General features: G+C 40.8%; 1 protein-coding gene across 2 annotated transcripts in view; it reads right to left on the bottom strand.

Annotated features, from left to right (window-relative positions):
* Positions 1-1,767: 1,767 nt before the first annotated feature.
* The window catches only part of LOC115792679 (high affinity cationic amino acid transporter 1-like), a 35,361-nt gene continuing 22,827 nt past the window's right edge, over positions 1,768-14,301 (bottom strand). For both annotated transcript variants that reach the window (XM_030747303.1, XM_030747304.1), the window contains 12 exons: positions 11,180-11,442; positions 10,910-11,092; positions 10,633-10,791; positions 10,352-10,526; positions 10,001-10,134; positions 8,190-8,412; positions 6,034-6,170; positions 5,089-5,191; positions 4,581-4,759; positions 4,251-4,402; positions 4,052-4,160; positions 1,768-3,875 (listed from right to left, as the gene is read on the bottom strand). In XM_030747303.1, the coding sequence (XP_030603163.1) occupies positions 3,691-3,875; positions 4,052-4,160; positions 4,251-4,402; positions 4,581-4,759; positions 5,089-5,191; positions 6,034-6,170; positions 8,190-8,412; positions 10,001-10,134; positions 10,352-10,526; positions 10,633-10,791; positions 10,910-11,092; positions 11,180-11,378 (1,938 nt within the window). In that variant the 5' untranslated portion in view covers positions 11,379-11,442 and the 3' untranslated portion in view covers positions 1,768-3,690. The remainder of the gene's footprint in view (positions 3,876-4,051; positions 4,161-4,250; positions 4,403-4,580; positions 4,760-5,088; positions 5,192-6,033; positions 6,171-8,189; positions 8,413-10,000; positions 10,135-10,351; positions 10,527-10,632; positions 10,792-10,909; positions 11,093-11,179; positions 11,443-14,301) is intronic.

Raw genomic sequence — 14,301 nt, 5'->3', positions numbered from 1 at the left:
CCACAGAAACAAGCTTGTAGAAAGCATTTCCAGAAAAGTGGAAACTGTTATAGCTGCAAAGGGGACATGAGTTGAGAATGAGATGTCATGAAATCTCCTGTAGGTGTAACGTGTGGCCCAATACATGTGTCTAAATAGTGCATCTGAAATAATAATGTAATGTTACTGATGATTGTTCTGTCAAAAGCTACATTGCGAGGTATCCAATTAATTGGTGAGGATTTACATGATGACCTGCAGTCAGTTTTACTCATTAAAGTGTGTTTACAGGTGATCAAAGGTTCTACTATATACAAGGAAATACGTGCTCCAGACAGAGCAGCACAAAAATAAACTATTTCCACTGGTGTTACTAGAGTCATGATTAGTTTGGGTGTACAATAAAATAACTTTTTAAAAAAGAAAAAAAATGTGGTTGTACAGTTGGAAAAAGGGACGTTCTCAGGGCTCTATGGCATCTCGTACCTACCTAGGTTCATAGACGGTACATAAAGGATGTGACATCATCTGTTGGTTTATAGACTAACACTTTTTTATGCCTCAGATTAAAATCCAGATGTTTTGAAAAACAGATGTGCTATGGGATGTCTGGACATGATGCCTCAGAATCACGCACTGCTTCACTGCGTCTTTCATTCAAAACGAGGCCACAATTTACACGATGAACACCATGTTTAAACAAATAAAACATGAAACAAGCCAGTTTGATAATACAATCAAATTTTTTTATTAAGTTTCGTTTGTGTTTGTCACATATTTTAATGACAGCGGTGCAAAAGTGGGCCAAACTCTATCCGATTACATTTGAAAAAATTCAACATGGGTATTAAAACACATCAATGAACTTGAGAAAACATGTAAAAATCAATTGAGGACAAATATATTCCTCCAAAGAGACATTTCATTTGATTAAAAAATAAACAAATGGTTAAAAATTTGGCCTATCTTATTTTTTTTATTAGAAAATAAATGCTACAAACTACAAATGTAACGATACAGCAGCCAGCACTGCTAAAATCCACTGTCACACATTAGAGGACATGAACTGAAAATTAGAAATTGTTATTGTCTTGTCTAATGATCGCTCATGATTGCTTCTTGAGAAAACTTACCACTGCATTAAAAATGAACCATGACAACCAAACGCGAGGACTGAGCTTTGGGCCTCAGAAGGCATAGATGAAAATCCTTTCAGACATGTAAATGGTAAGGCACAAATCACTGTAGCCCTATTTATACATGCAGACACTGAGCTGATCACGGACTTCTGCTAGCAAGCAATGGCATCACAGACAAGTCAAGTGTAATTTGCAAGCTCAACCTTGTAATGGAGCACTGTTAGAACAGCATTTAACGGTATACTGTGAGCCGGCAAAATAAGAACTGGGAGCTTTCAGGGAACTTAGGTACACTATACTGCCAAAAGTATTTGCTCCTCTGCCTTCACACGCACATGAACTTGAGTGACATCACATTCTTTAATGCATAGAGTTTAATATGATGTCGGCCCACCCTTTGCAGCTATAACAGCTTCAAGTATTCTGGGAAGGCTTTCCACAAGGTTTAGGAGTGTGTTTATGGGAATATTTGACCATTCTTCCAGAAGCGCATTTGTGGGGTCAGACACTGATGTTGGAGGAGAAGGCCTGGCTCAGAGTTTCCACTGTAATTCATCCCAAAGGTCTGTCAGGTTGAGGTCAGGACTCTGTGCAGGCCAGTTAAAGATCTTCCACACCAAACTTGCTCATCCATGTCTTTATGGACCTGCTTTGTGCACTGGTGTGCAGTCATGTTGGAACAGGAAGGGGCCATCCCCAAACTGTTCCCACAAAGTTGGGGGCATCAAATTGTCCAAAATGTCTTGGTATGCTGAAGCATTAAGAGTTCATTTCTCTGGAACCAAGGAGCCGAGCTCAACTCCTGAAAAACAACCCCACACCATAATCCCACTCCACCAAACTTTAAACTTGGCACAATGCAGTCAGACAGGCACAAACTCATCCATCAGATTGCCAGACACAGAAGTGTGATTTGTCACTCCAGAGAACATGTCTCCACTGCTCTAGAGTCCAGTGGCGGCAGGCTTTAAACCACTGCATCCACTTTGCATTGCGCTTGGTGATGTAAGGCTTGGATGAAGCTGTTTGAGTTTGGAAATCCATTCCATGAAGGTCTCTACACACTGTTCTTGAGCTAATTTGAAGGCCACATGAAGTTTGGAGGTTTGTAGCAATTGACTCTGCAGAAAGTTGGTGACCACTGTGCACTATGCGCCTCAGCATCCACTGACCCCGCTCTGTGATTTGGCCTACCACTTCATGGCTGAGTTGCTGTCATTTCCAATCACTCCCACTTTGTTATAATACCACTAATAGTTGACTGTGGAATATTTAGTAGCGAGGACATTACATGACTGGAATTGTTTCATAGGTAGCATCCTATCACGGTACTATGCTTGAATTCTCTGAGCTCCTGAGAGCGACCCATTCTTTCATAAATGTTTGTAGAAGCAGTCTGCATGCCTAGGTGCTTGGTTTATACACCTGCAGCCATGGAAGTGATGGGAACACCTGAATGCACTAATTTGCATGGATGAGAGAATACTTTTGGCAATTTAGTGTGTTGGTATTTAATACTGATATGTGTTATCTGATGATAAAACTTATCCAGACACCCTTAGGTCCACAAGTATTTGGACAATGACACATTTTTTTGTAATTTAAACTCTGTACGCCACCAGAGTGGATTTTAAATCAAAAATCAGCTGAGAAACCAAAATAAACCGATCAAAGAGAATCAGAGCGACATCAGAGAAGAAATGCCTTCATGAAAAGAAATACAGGATGAGCGGAATGAGCTGTGAAGCGTACAAGGCGATACTCTCTGCACAGACTCAGCCAAATTCTGCACAATGGACAGTGCCTCACAGGAGCACACTGCGAAAGAAACCCAAGAGTTTCTCAATGGACAATTCAGTCACCTGATCTCACCCCAACATAGCACGCTTTTCAGTTACTGAAGACAAAACTGAAGGCAAAGAGACCCACAAACAAGCAGAACTGAAGGTGGCCGCAGTAAAGTCCTGGCAGAGTATTTCAAGAGAGGAAACACACTGGTGGAGTTCAGAGGCAAAATTAAAAAAAAATGTGTCATTGTCCAAAAAACTCAGACCTAATATATACATATACTTTAACTACAACAGACAAAAAAAAAATAAAAAATCCATCACTGCAAACCTTTTTGGCACCCATAGGTCAGCTTTTGTATGTATTCCTACTGCCAGAAACGTGGCTTAGACACAGGTTGTAAAAGTGACTAAGAATAAGAATAACAATCGCAGAGGGAAATTCTAAAAAGTACAACCCAATATGAAGAGAAATCTTCATTGATGCACTGGTATATTCCATATCTTCAACATAAGCCCTTCTTCCTGATCTAAATCTGAACCTTACTGCAAAAGACAGAGCATGTCACTTATGGCTTTAGAAGTCTGTTTTTGAGTATTCCCATCAGTTGTCTGTGTTCTCCCGGCAGCTGAAGAGGAAAGTCAGAGGTTTTTGAATTTTATGAGGTATTTATCTTTACCTTCCCCCACAAGAAAGTACTCCCAGTGAAGGACTGGGAGTTGACACAGACTGACTGCTGGCTGTTGTGACTGTGTGTCCTGGAAGCAGCATGATCTGATGCGTCTTACAAATCTCCATCGTTCTCTTCCTTTACATCAATGCCATCAGAGAGAAAGGCTTCCTTTTCTGGTGATGCTGATTCTGATTTGTGGTTCAGCCCTAAGCCATTCATCTCTGTGTCCGAAGACGAGCGCGATGCAGCTGCCAGGGTGCTGTGACGGATACCGTAGAGAAAGTAGATCGCAAAACCTGAAAATACAAAATAAACAAACAAAACCCCACAACATTGTTTGTGTGATAATTAGGCGAAAAAGCTATCTATTTGCAAAACAACCAGCTGTGTGTAAGAGACCTTTGAGTATCATCCAAGGGAATTATAGTGAGCAGAATTTTTGCAGTTGAAAGAAATTATGGCGTATAACTACCTATGGCCATCCATATTGAGAATTTTGTCCAGGTGCGTCCTTCCAGCTGCATCATCAGGTAGACATTGGCAAACATGCTGATCACTGGAATGAAGGGCACCATTGGCACCTAAGAAAGACAGACATCAGAAAAGGGGAAAATAGTTTGCATGAACTCTCAGGTGCCAGAGGTAGTGCTGAAAAAGATGTCAAACCTAACCTTGAAGAAGAGTTTAGTTTTGTTCTCAGGCTGTCTCCAGATGATAAAGACTAGGAGAAGACACGTCATGAAGATGACAATGAGGGCTACGTGGTTCCAAACAGCAGCATCTCCATAGACTGCCAGAATGCTGAATGCCAAAATCAGCATTCCTGCAAAATGACAAAAAATGTTATTTTACAGTGATTTAAAACAGGATACTGTAAATAAATCCATGTGATAATCCATCACCTAGATTAGCTTGTTTGATCTAATGCCTCTATTTTGTTTTTTTAAATTACTTATCTGAGTTTATTGCAGTTTTAAGGCAGTCCTGATTCAATGACCTACCAAGGAGGAAGACACAGATGTTGACAGTGAAGCCTGACAGTTTGGATGGCTCAGGGTTGTCTGGGAACAGCAAGGTTTTGAAGCTGAGCCTCTCTTCCACACCAGGCAAGATGGTGCCCTCATTCATCTCCATCTCCTCCTGGGTACTGGCCAGCTGATACGCCACACTGGGCTGGTACCTGAAACAGCAAAACTAAGTGAGCTTCAAACTTTTTCAGCAACAGCATCAGTCGGCGTGAGCGTGTGTATGAAATTGCTTTCAACAATTTCACTGGCTGGCAAAAATAAAAATGCAGAGTGTAAGCTGCTTTCTCTATAATATTATCCTGACCTCACCATGTAGAGTGCTACATAAATAAAATTGAATAGAAGTGTTTCGATTTCAGGCTGGAACAACTTCAACATGAAGTGCCAGCATGCTTACACCTCACCTTTACCCATCAACAACTATAAACACATTCAAACTGTTTCCAGGGTAAATCCTTCAGGCTCATATCTTCTCACTGACCTGAGCAAGAGGACGCAGGCAGCCACTAACGTGTAGGCCAGCAGCGTCCCTATTGACATCAGGTCCACAAGGTCCTTCAGCTCGAACATTAATGTCATGAAGACTTCGAGGTACAAGAATGAGAGGAAAACAAAAAAAATTAGAATGCTTGTTTGATCCTTAGGATTATTTTCCACAGGTATCTTTTAACTATGCTGCCTCTTTAATACAATGAATTAAGATGGTGAACACTGTGTCTGCTAACATTCAGCATGCTTGTACTGTCACTGTGAGCGAAGGACTGCCACGGAGTACAGCCTCATGAAGTTAGCTCGAGTGTAGATATTCTTTTCGCAGTAGTGTGGGTCATGGCCCCCTGCTGTTCCAAATGTTTTTAATTTAGAATTTTGCAACTGAGTTTGACATTTCCCTAAAACTTCATGACCACAATCTTCATAAGGTGCTATATTGTGTCTTGTTACCCTGCAAGGTAAAGACACTATGGTTATGTGGGAAGTATCTTATATTCTGTCTCTGTTGGGGGAAAAAAAATGACGGATTGGCTATGAAGTGTTAAAGGGAAAAGATGTTAATGGTGAATCAGTCTCTACAAACAAATCAACAAAAGATCAAAATGAACTATTGATTAAAGTTGTGATTAAAGACTTTGATTGGCAATAAATGCTTTCAGTTTTAAACATGGCCCGGTTTGGTAATGGCAGGAGTACAGTATAGAGGTGGCAAAAATTCCCACAGGTAGGAAAATCAATCCCCTGTTTAACCCTTAAATTAATTTTTCCGTTCTCTGACTCTCTGATTTTCAACAATCAAAAAGTCACTGCTGACAGTTAAACTGCTGCACTCCTTTTCAAATTGTTCTGGTTCTCTTCTATTCAACTTTTGCGTGTCCTCCAATGCAGGAATTTGTTTTCTTATTTCATGCATTTCCCCCCCTCTTCATCTTACCCGATGTAACCCCTGCAGCAACAGTAGACGTTACGGGGGATTTTCTCTCGCTGATGTGGGCCAAGAAGGAGAAGAGCAGGCCATCCCGCGCCATGGCATAGATGATACGAGGTAGGGGGAACATGGAACCCAACAGACTGGGGTAGAGTGAGGAGGAACATCATATAGCGATGGCAGTGGTTTGCATAGTGTGAGCGACAAGAATTTGGAAAGGTCAGTGGGCGCCAGGGGAAGATTTAGAGAAGGCAGACGGATGTGGTTAGCAAGATTTGGGGTGGAAGAACATGCAGCAGGATGCCAGACTGGCAGTAAGGAGAACGTAGAATTTATCTCCCTTCATGAGTCAGTGTTTTCCACGTGCTGTTCCTCTCCGCTTCAGCATACAAGTGTGCGGTTACTTAACCATGCAGTTTAGTTTGGTTTAGTTTCGGTATATATCTCCATCTCGAGATGCAAGACAGAAAATATGTTTCCCAAAAGAAGAAAAAAAACATGCATAGCAACTGTCCAACTGAGACCTGGCCATGTAATTAATAGACAGTTAATAAAGCCTTTTCATGCTTGAGTGCTGACTTCTAGCAGGGTGCTTAAAAATACATTTAAAACTGAATCTGCAACTGGAAGGCTGGGACATTTAACCCCGAGCAGCTCAGACCCGGCAGCACGAAAAGATGCTTCGGTAAATGTGGACACTGTTTTTAAGGCATGCGTGTTAGTATCTCACCTGACACACCGGAAGAGGCAAAAGCTGCATTTAACGGTGTTTTGGAGCAGGAGTTGACCTTGGCCAAGGGCCTGAATAACAGCCCATCATCAGCCATAGCCATGATCACACGAGGAATGGGGTACAGGCAACCCAGCAGGCTAACATGGGCAGGTGAGACCAAAATACAGAGCATCCGCACGAGAATGCCGTGAAACATACATGACCAAAGACAACAGCACACATATGCAAGGAAGATCAGACAGTTTACATATAGATTAAGATATACAACAGAACATGAGATACTTATGCATACCGTGCACACATTTTAAACAAACCTGATTCCAAAAAAGATTAATTTAAAAAAATATTTTATTCACATAATGAAATTTGCTTTGATGAGTTTTGCAAATCATCATTCTGTTTGTATTTACGTTTTAAACAGTGTTCCAGCTTTTTCAGAATTAAGTTTGTAATTCATATGTCTATTATAAACACAGTATGTAAGAACCATCATTTAAAGCCATTAGAAACTGAATATTAGCCTGTCTGAGTCCCTGTTACATAATCACCGTCCTACGCTGACGGTGCAGCTATATTCTCAGCACCACTTTTTATTTTTAGTCAAGGCATCAGATGTTTTCTGAAGTTAAATATACACTCACTCACCAACGCAAACATAAATATCTGAGTGTGTGTGTGTGTGTCTGCATCGTTATCTGTAATAGAACTAGGGTACACAAGTATGCATTTAGAACTAATAGCAGACTTGGGCCTTGCTCCAGAAAACAGGTTTAGTGAAGACTCTGAGTTTGATAATCCTGGGTTGAGGGAAACTAAACTCTGAGTCAGTTATCAGGGTAACAGTAACAAACTCAGTGAAGTTCCTCTCCTCCTGCTGCAGCTGAATGACACAGTTTCATTTCCTCACTCACACAGTCTGTATTAAAGCAAATATCGGCGCGCATTAATCTAAAATGACTTTTACTGGGCCTAAACTAATATTACATGTCTATTAATAAATGCTGTCCTCTCTGGTTCAGGTTACAGCTGAATATTTCAATTGAAATATCAAATGTAAATTTTTTCGATAGGATTCCAGCTTCATTTATTCAGGGAGATTCAAGTTGGGTACATGACGACTGAGTCGCCAATGCTGAATAAATGTCATGGTCCACAAATTTATATTCTTCAGGCCACTAGAATACTTGTCATGGTGAATCTTAAGCTAACATTGGGGTGGGTGGGGGTCAAAATCTGATTGATATGGGGCTTTCTTTTTTACTACTCATGCACATGGTTAACTCAGGAGGAACACACTCAGAGCTGATTGAACTAACTCTGATCAGCTTTCTCTAACCGAAAATTTAGAGTTGCTTACTTTAGAGGTAAACAGCTCAGAGTTTAATCAGAACAAGGCTCAGTACAGGTGTGCTATGTTCAAAGTTCTTACCTTGTAGACAGAGCACAAAGAGAGCCTACAGCTACAGCGTATTTGGCTCCGCCCCAGCCCACATAATTAAAAGCTGTGGGCAGAGGGCTGTTGCTGTCCAGCAGGTAATATGGCATCATCAGGGTGAGAGCAGCAGAAACGCTGAAGTACGTCACAAAGCAGATGAGCAATGAGGACACGATGCCAAAAGGAATGGCTCTCTGGGGGTTCTTCACCTCTTCACCTGGGGCACAGATCATATACAGATACAGTTAAGGGCTGAAATATGCAGCTCTACTTTTATATGACTTCAGTGGGTACAGAAATATCTTCAGTTAATACATGATGTTCTGCACACACACACACACACACACACACACACACACACACACACACACACACACACACACACACACACACACACACACACACACACACAGTATTCTATTATTAGAATATATATAATATTACAATTTTAAAACAGAAATCTCATTTTCAACATTCTCACTGTACACAATACAGTCATTACAGTTGGATAGAAGTCATTTATCATATATTTAGACTTTGTAAGAGGGTGCGGGCCTGTATTCAGACAGGTAACATAATCTTGAAGCAAAGGTGCTCCTGTAGCATTAAGAAGCACGTATAAGATTTTACCAAAAGTATAATTAAATAATAGTGGAATCACTTTTACCTTCTTAAATCTTTCCCAAATCTCTCCATCTCCCTCTGTTATGCCGTTCTTTGTTTGTTACTAGCCACTCCCAGTACATTACAAGGCTTGAACATATTCCTAGCTGTACATAGCATACTGGCTTATTTCCTCTGTGGAGTCTTCAGACTGCAGGTGATTATCTAATCAGGCCTTCTTCTGTAGTAAAGCTACATTTTAGTGATGGAGTGAATGTAGGAGACTGAAAGTTACATGAGAAAGCATATGAGATATAAATAAGTAAGAGGGTTTCTAAGCATGAAAGGGGATACTGCTGTGTGGACAACACACACACACACATATACTTTAGGTATATGTACCTAAAGTATATGTGTGTGTGTGTGTGTGTGTGTATGTGTGTGTGTGTGTGTGTGTGTGGGGGGGGGGGGGGGGGGGGGGGGGGGGGGGGGGGGGAATTATGGCTTCATGCCAACTTAACCCTCACCAGAATACAAACACACACACACACACACACACACACACACACACACACACACATGCACAGAGATGATATAATGGCTAAAGGCTGCTTGTGAGTGTGTGTGTGTGTGTGTGATACATATACCCCTACAAGCCAAACTCAAGTAATAATTTCAGGGTTAACTGCTCAACTTGCCAGCCAATTAAAATTCAGGAAAATGGGGGGTGGGAAAAGCCAGTGGGTTCAAGACAGCAGGCAGACCTGAAAAAAAATTGTAAACTTTCCCTTTTCCCAACATAGAAACCTTGAAGCAATTAAACATGTACGAAGGAACAAACCTGTTCACAAACTCTGGACAAATTCTGGGAAAAAGTCTTCGTAACGTCTTCTCCCAAAACCCTGTACGATACTCTCAGAACCTGCATCACAGCCTTTGGCATTCAAACAATAGCAGAAATGGGCCAAATGCAGTAAAATGCATCTTTAATTTCAGTTTTGCCCCCTGTTATGTAATACTTCTGGATGTTTAGACAAGCTCAAGTCTGGAATGCCCCCCTCCCCCGAAAATGGAAACACACCCATGAGGCAGTCAAAGGGAAATGTATGTGAAACTGTGTGAGGTGCAGCGAGGGGAGTTAAAAAAAAAAAAAAAAAAAAGAGTTTAAGAGTTTGTGTTTTTGGGTTGCTTCCAATACCAACCTGTGGTAGCAATGCAGTCAAATCCTACAAAACCATAGAAACAGGTAGCAGCTCCTGACAGGACGCCTGCGAATCCAAATGGCATGAAGCCGCCGACTCCTAAACTCTCTGCGCTCGGCAGGATGTCTGTCAGACTAGATCAAAGGGGGGGGGGGGGGGGGGGGGGGGGGGAATACTAAATATAGCATTAGATGACATTCTTTAAAAAGGTCATCCATATTAAAAATGTTTTCAGTGAACACAGTTATTAGAATAACTGAGACACTTAAAGCTAATAAAAATTCAGCATTAAATGCATACATAAGAATTCAGAACAATTTAGATGTATCAAAGTAGAGACCATATCCTTACTTGCTGCTGTTTGTTGTATAATTTGCATGTAGGATCTCTTGAGGGTCTAGCTGCCAGTTTTTAATAGTGCCTTTGACGAAGCCAGAGATCACCATGAACAGCAAGACTAGTATATTGATGCAAGTAAAAACCTTGTTCACTATTGCTGATTCTTTGACCCCAAATGCCAGCAGACCTTAGAATAGGAAAAGACAAAGAAATGGAAAATGAAATCTTTCATGGAAAGACCTTTTACAAAACTTGTTTTCTCAAATGTGTTAGTATTATAGAGGTTTTCTTACTTGTAAGAATGATTATTATTAAAGCACCAAATATGTCAGGATACTCTGCCAGTACGTCCGGTGCATTCATGGGTATGTACTCCCTGCAGAACTGCCCTATGGGGTTCCCTATCAACTCATCAAAGGTGGCGCTCCATGCACGGGCCACACTGGACGTACCTGGCATGAAGGAAAAAACAGTTCTAGAAAACAATTTTCTTCCTGTACATCATGTTAAACTAGACAAAAGGGGGAAAAAAAAAACAAAGCAGTAAATGCAGTGCTGCTTTATGTTTACCAATGACGTAGGAGAGGATGAGATTCCATCCAGTGATGAAGGCCCACAGCTCCCCTACAGTCACATAGGAGTAAAGATAAGCCGAACCCGTCTTGGGGACACGGGCTCCAAACTCAGCATAGCAAAACCCGGCTAACATTGAGGCTACGGCTGCTATCAAGAAAGACAGCACAATAGCAGGACCTGTGGAAGGCAGTGGAAATCATGTGATGAAAACGTTAAAGTTTTTCTCACTAGATGTGTTTTCATTATCAAAGTAACGTTATGTACCAGAACTCTCTCTTGCAACAGCACCAGCAAGCACATATACACCAGCACCCAATGTGCTGCCCACACCAAGGGCAACCAGGTCAAAGGTGTTGAGGCATCGGGACAGACGGGAGTCCTCTGAGTTTGAGTTTATCACCTTCACCCTCACCAGCTGCTTCCCGAAACTGGAAGCAGCGTGCAGAAGACTCTCTAGAGCCATGGATCACAGTGTGTCCTCAGGTTAGGGGAGGGTAGCTGGTCTTCAGGGGTTCAGAGGTCACACCCTAATGGCAGGCAAAGAGGCAAAAGATGAAGGACAGTAATTTTAACAAAATATGTTTCCTCACATTGAAATTTTCATCACAGTATTTGCAGGGAGGGAAATATGGAAACAAGCATCCAAGATTACTTGAGCACAAATATACACAAAAAAGTGCAACAGACTGGTACATTCGCACAGCATAAATCTGTTTGCACATGTGTGAATACTGATTACAGAGTGGCAATACAATAAACATTGGGGGTGGGGGGGCTTATTCAGCTCTGCAAGTAGAACATGGTTTCGTGGGGTTGTTAGACTAGACAGTCCAAATCCACACTGTGTGAGCGTTTGCCAAAAGACAACAAGTGAGACAAGCTTACTGCAGGACATGTTGCTGACATAAGTTGCATAACAGGAGAAGAAGAAAACCCTCTGAAATGGACAGTTCAACAAAGCGCCCTGAACCACATTTCTGATAGATGATGAGGAAGCTCACAGTGTGTTACTCATTGCAGAAAAAAAAGCAACAGAGTCTGCCAAGACCGTTACTGTTTAGCCCGCCTTTGGGTCAGACAGTTTGCTCAAAGTATACACAAGTAACAGAGAGTAAGTAATTCTCAGTAGCAGCACGACACGTGTACAGGGACCTTGTGAGAACACGTTGACCCGAGGACATGAACCCTGAGAGGTTATGTGGACAGTGCAGCAGTTTTGTCACACCTCACGTAAACTTCCACCCAAGGACAAGTTAATGTGACAACTCTGTAGTCTTTTTTACCTCTGAAAATAATCAGGCTAAGATACAATATTCCAGCCTAGCATATTACACATTAGGTATGGATTACATTTTAAAAAATGTCTAATAAATGCACTTATATTCAAACCATGCAAAAATTAATTTAAAGCAGACTGAGATGACTCTTTAAAATATAGCATAAATAAAGAAATACAATATCACATGCAGCTAGCTACATTATAACATCTTAGGGCTCAGTACAAAAAACCCTGCACGGGCAGTATCATGTGGCTGAACTCAAAACTGCAATCTTCCAGGGAAAAAGTGGAAGAAAATACATTAAATCTTTCCTTATATATTAAACAAATATATAAGGAATAATTTAATAAGTAGCTGAATTATTTGTGAACCTAATGTACTGGTACAGTGAAGTTACTGTGCTTCCTGCTGCATCAAATTGCCCACCCTAATTAAGCTGAAACTACCAACCAACCAACCAACCAACCAACCAACCAACAAACCAACCAACCAACATATGCAGTTATCACTTAAGACTTTGGAAGATTCTGACATTAACAGACAAAAAATTAACAGAGAAAATAATCAGCCAGTAATGAAGATAAGTGTTAGTTGTGGCCCTCAATTACAGAATTGTTGTGCATGATTTGTATAGTACATGGCATATTGTAGTGTCGGGAAAAACCTTCAGTTTATCAAAGTGAAATGTGAATTTCGGTTACCATTCCCCCTGAATGAGACTGGAAAAGGACTACTGCTGTCAGACAGAAATCCCCCCCGCTTCCCCGGACATTTACACATTATTTCATATATTCAGCAAAAGGAAGTGGATGGTTAAAATGTGTAGACAAAAAAAATTGTGAAGAAAAAACTGTTATACAAATAATCTATTATAATACTGGACTAAACCAGGAGCAGAAAGACTCTTCCACATTGCTGCCAAGATTAACAAGCTGCTGATTATTACAGTACGCAGTCGCTGCATTATTCTAAGATCTGGGAAGCTCATAAATGCAAGTTTGTAATAAAAATATAAAAAAATACTACGGAAACATTTAGGGACTAGTAATGAAGTCTTTACAGAAACAAATAAACACACAAATGCAAGTGACCTATAAATACCACACAACCCTGACTGGCTTGGGTATACAGGTCAGTCAGGGGTCACAACTCCCCCCACCCCCCTCAAAAAAAAAGTCAAAACAACCTAAACTACACCTGCTGAAGATTATGTCAAAATAAGCTATTCCTACAAAGAAAAAGACAGAACATGGAGTACTTACTCAAACCCACCTAAAGGCGCACTTCAACTCTTGACCTAAATGGAGATTTTGGAAGACTGATGACAGAAGGATTAAACTGTGCATTTGTTAACTATTCTTTAAGCTGCTGTGAAGACTGTGGAGCTTTTGACAGTAGGACGATCTGAAATAGAATCTGGAAGAATCACATGGCTTGGCTATTCCAAGCAGCAGGCACACATGCACACACGCACGGTAAAATCCAACAGATGTTGGATGACCATGCAAATCTTAATCAATGCATTTTTACAGTAATAACTCTTGATGTGCATAGTGTCATGTAACAGTGTTGGAGTTGCATATTGCATGTTAAAGTTATAAGAGCACACTTGTATGGTCCCCATTCATATGACTCAGTGACAATTTAAAAAGGATTTGGCAGAGTACTTTGGATGAGACGTTAAAGAAGTGGAAGGGGGGGAACTGAACAGGAAAGAGGGTGTGATCCCTTTCAACCAATCAAGTTAGACTATCCATATGACATTTCTGGACATTTGAAATGGTTATGTTTAAGAAGACATAAAGGTCATTCTACATAAATCCAACAAAATCTGAAAAAAAAGTTCTTACCTGAGCCCTACAGAATCAGCTTGTTTTTTCACGTGAACAACTTTAGTGTATTCAATAAAAGTATGCAAACCTTTCATGCAACAAAAACTGCCAAGTTACAGGATATTGATGTAAATAGGGGTAGGTTGAATTTTTGCACTGTTTAATTGTTTTGCACTGTGAGAAGATCATGGATCTGTATACCTGTACAAGTGGTGATTTCACAAAGGACAGATGAGACAAAGTTTGGACAATACAGTCCAAATTTTTGACTGCT

The sequence above is a fragment of the Archocentrus centrarchus genome, chromosome 14, assembly GCF_007364275.1.
Source record: "Archocentrus centrarchus isolate MPI-CPG fArcCen1 chromosome 14, fArcCen1, whole genome shotgun sequence".
Lineage (NCBI taxonomy): Eukaryota > Metazoa > Chordata > Actinopteri > Cichliformes > Cichlidae > Archocentrus > Archocentrus centrarchus.
The sequence above is the reverse complement of the archived record's forward strand: the minus strand, read 5'-3'. Positions and strand labels throughout refer to the sequence as shown.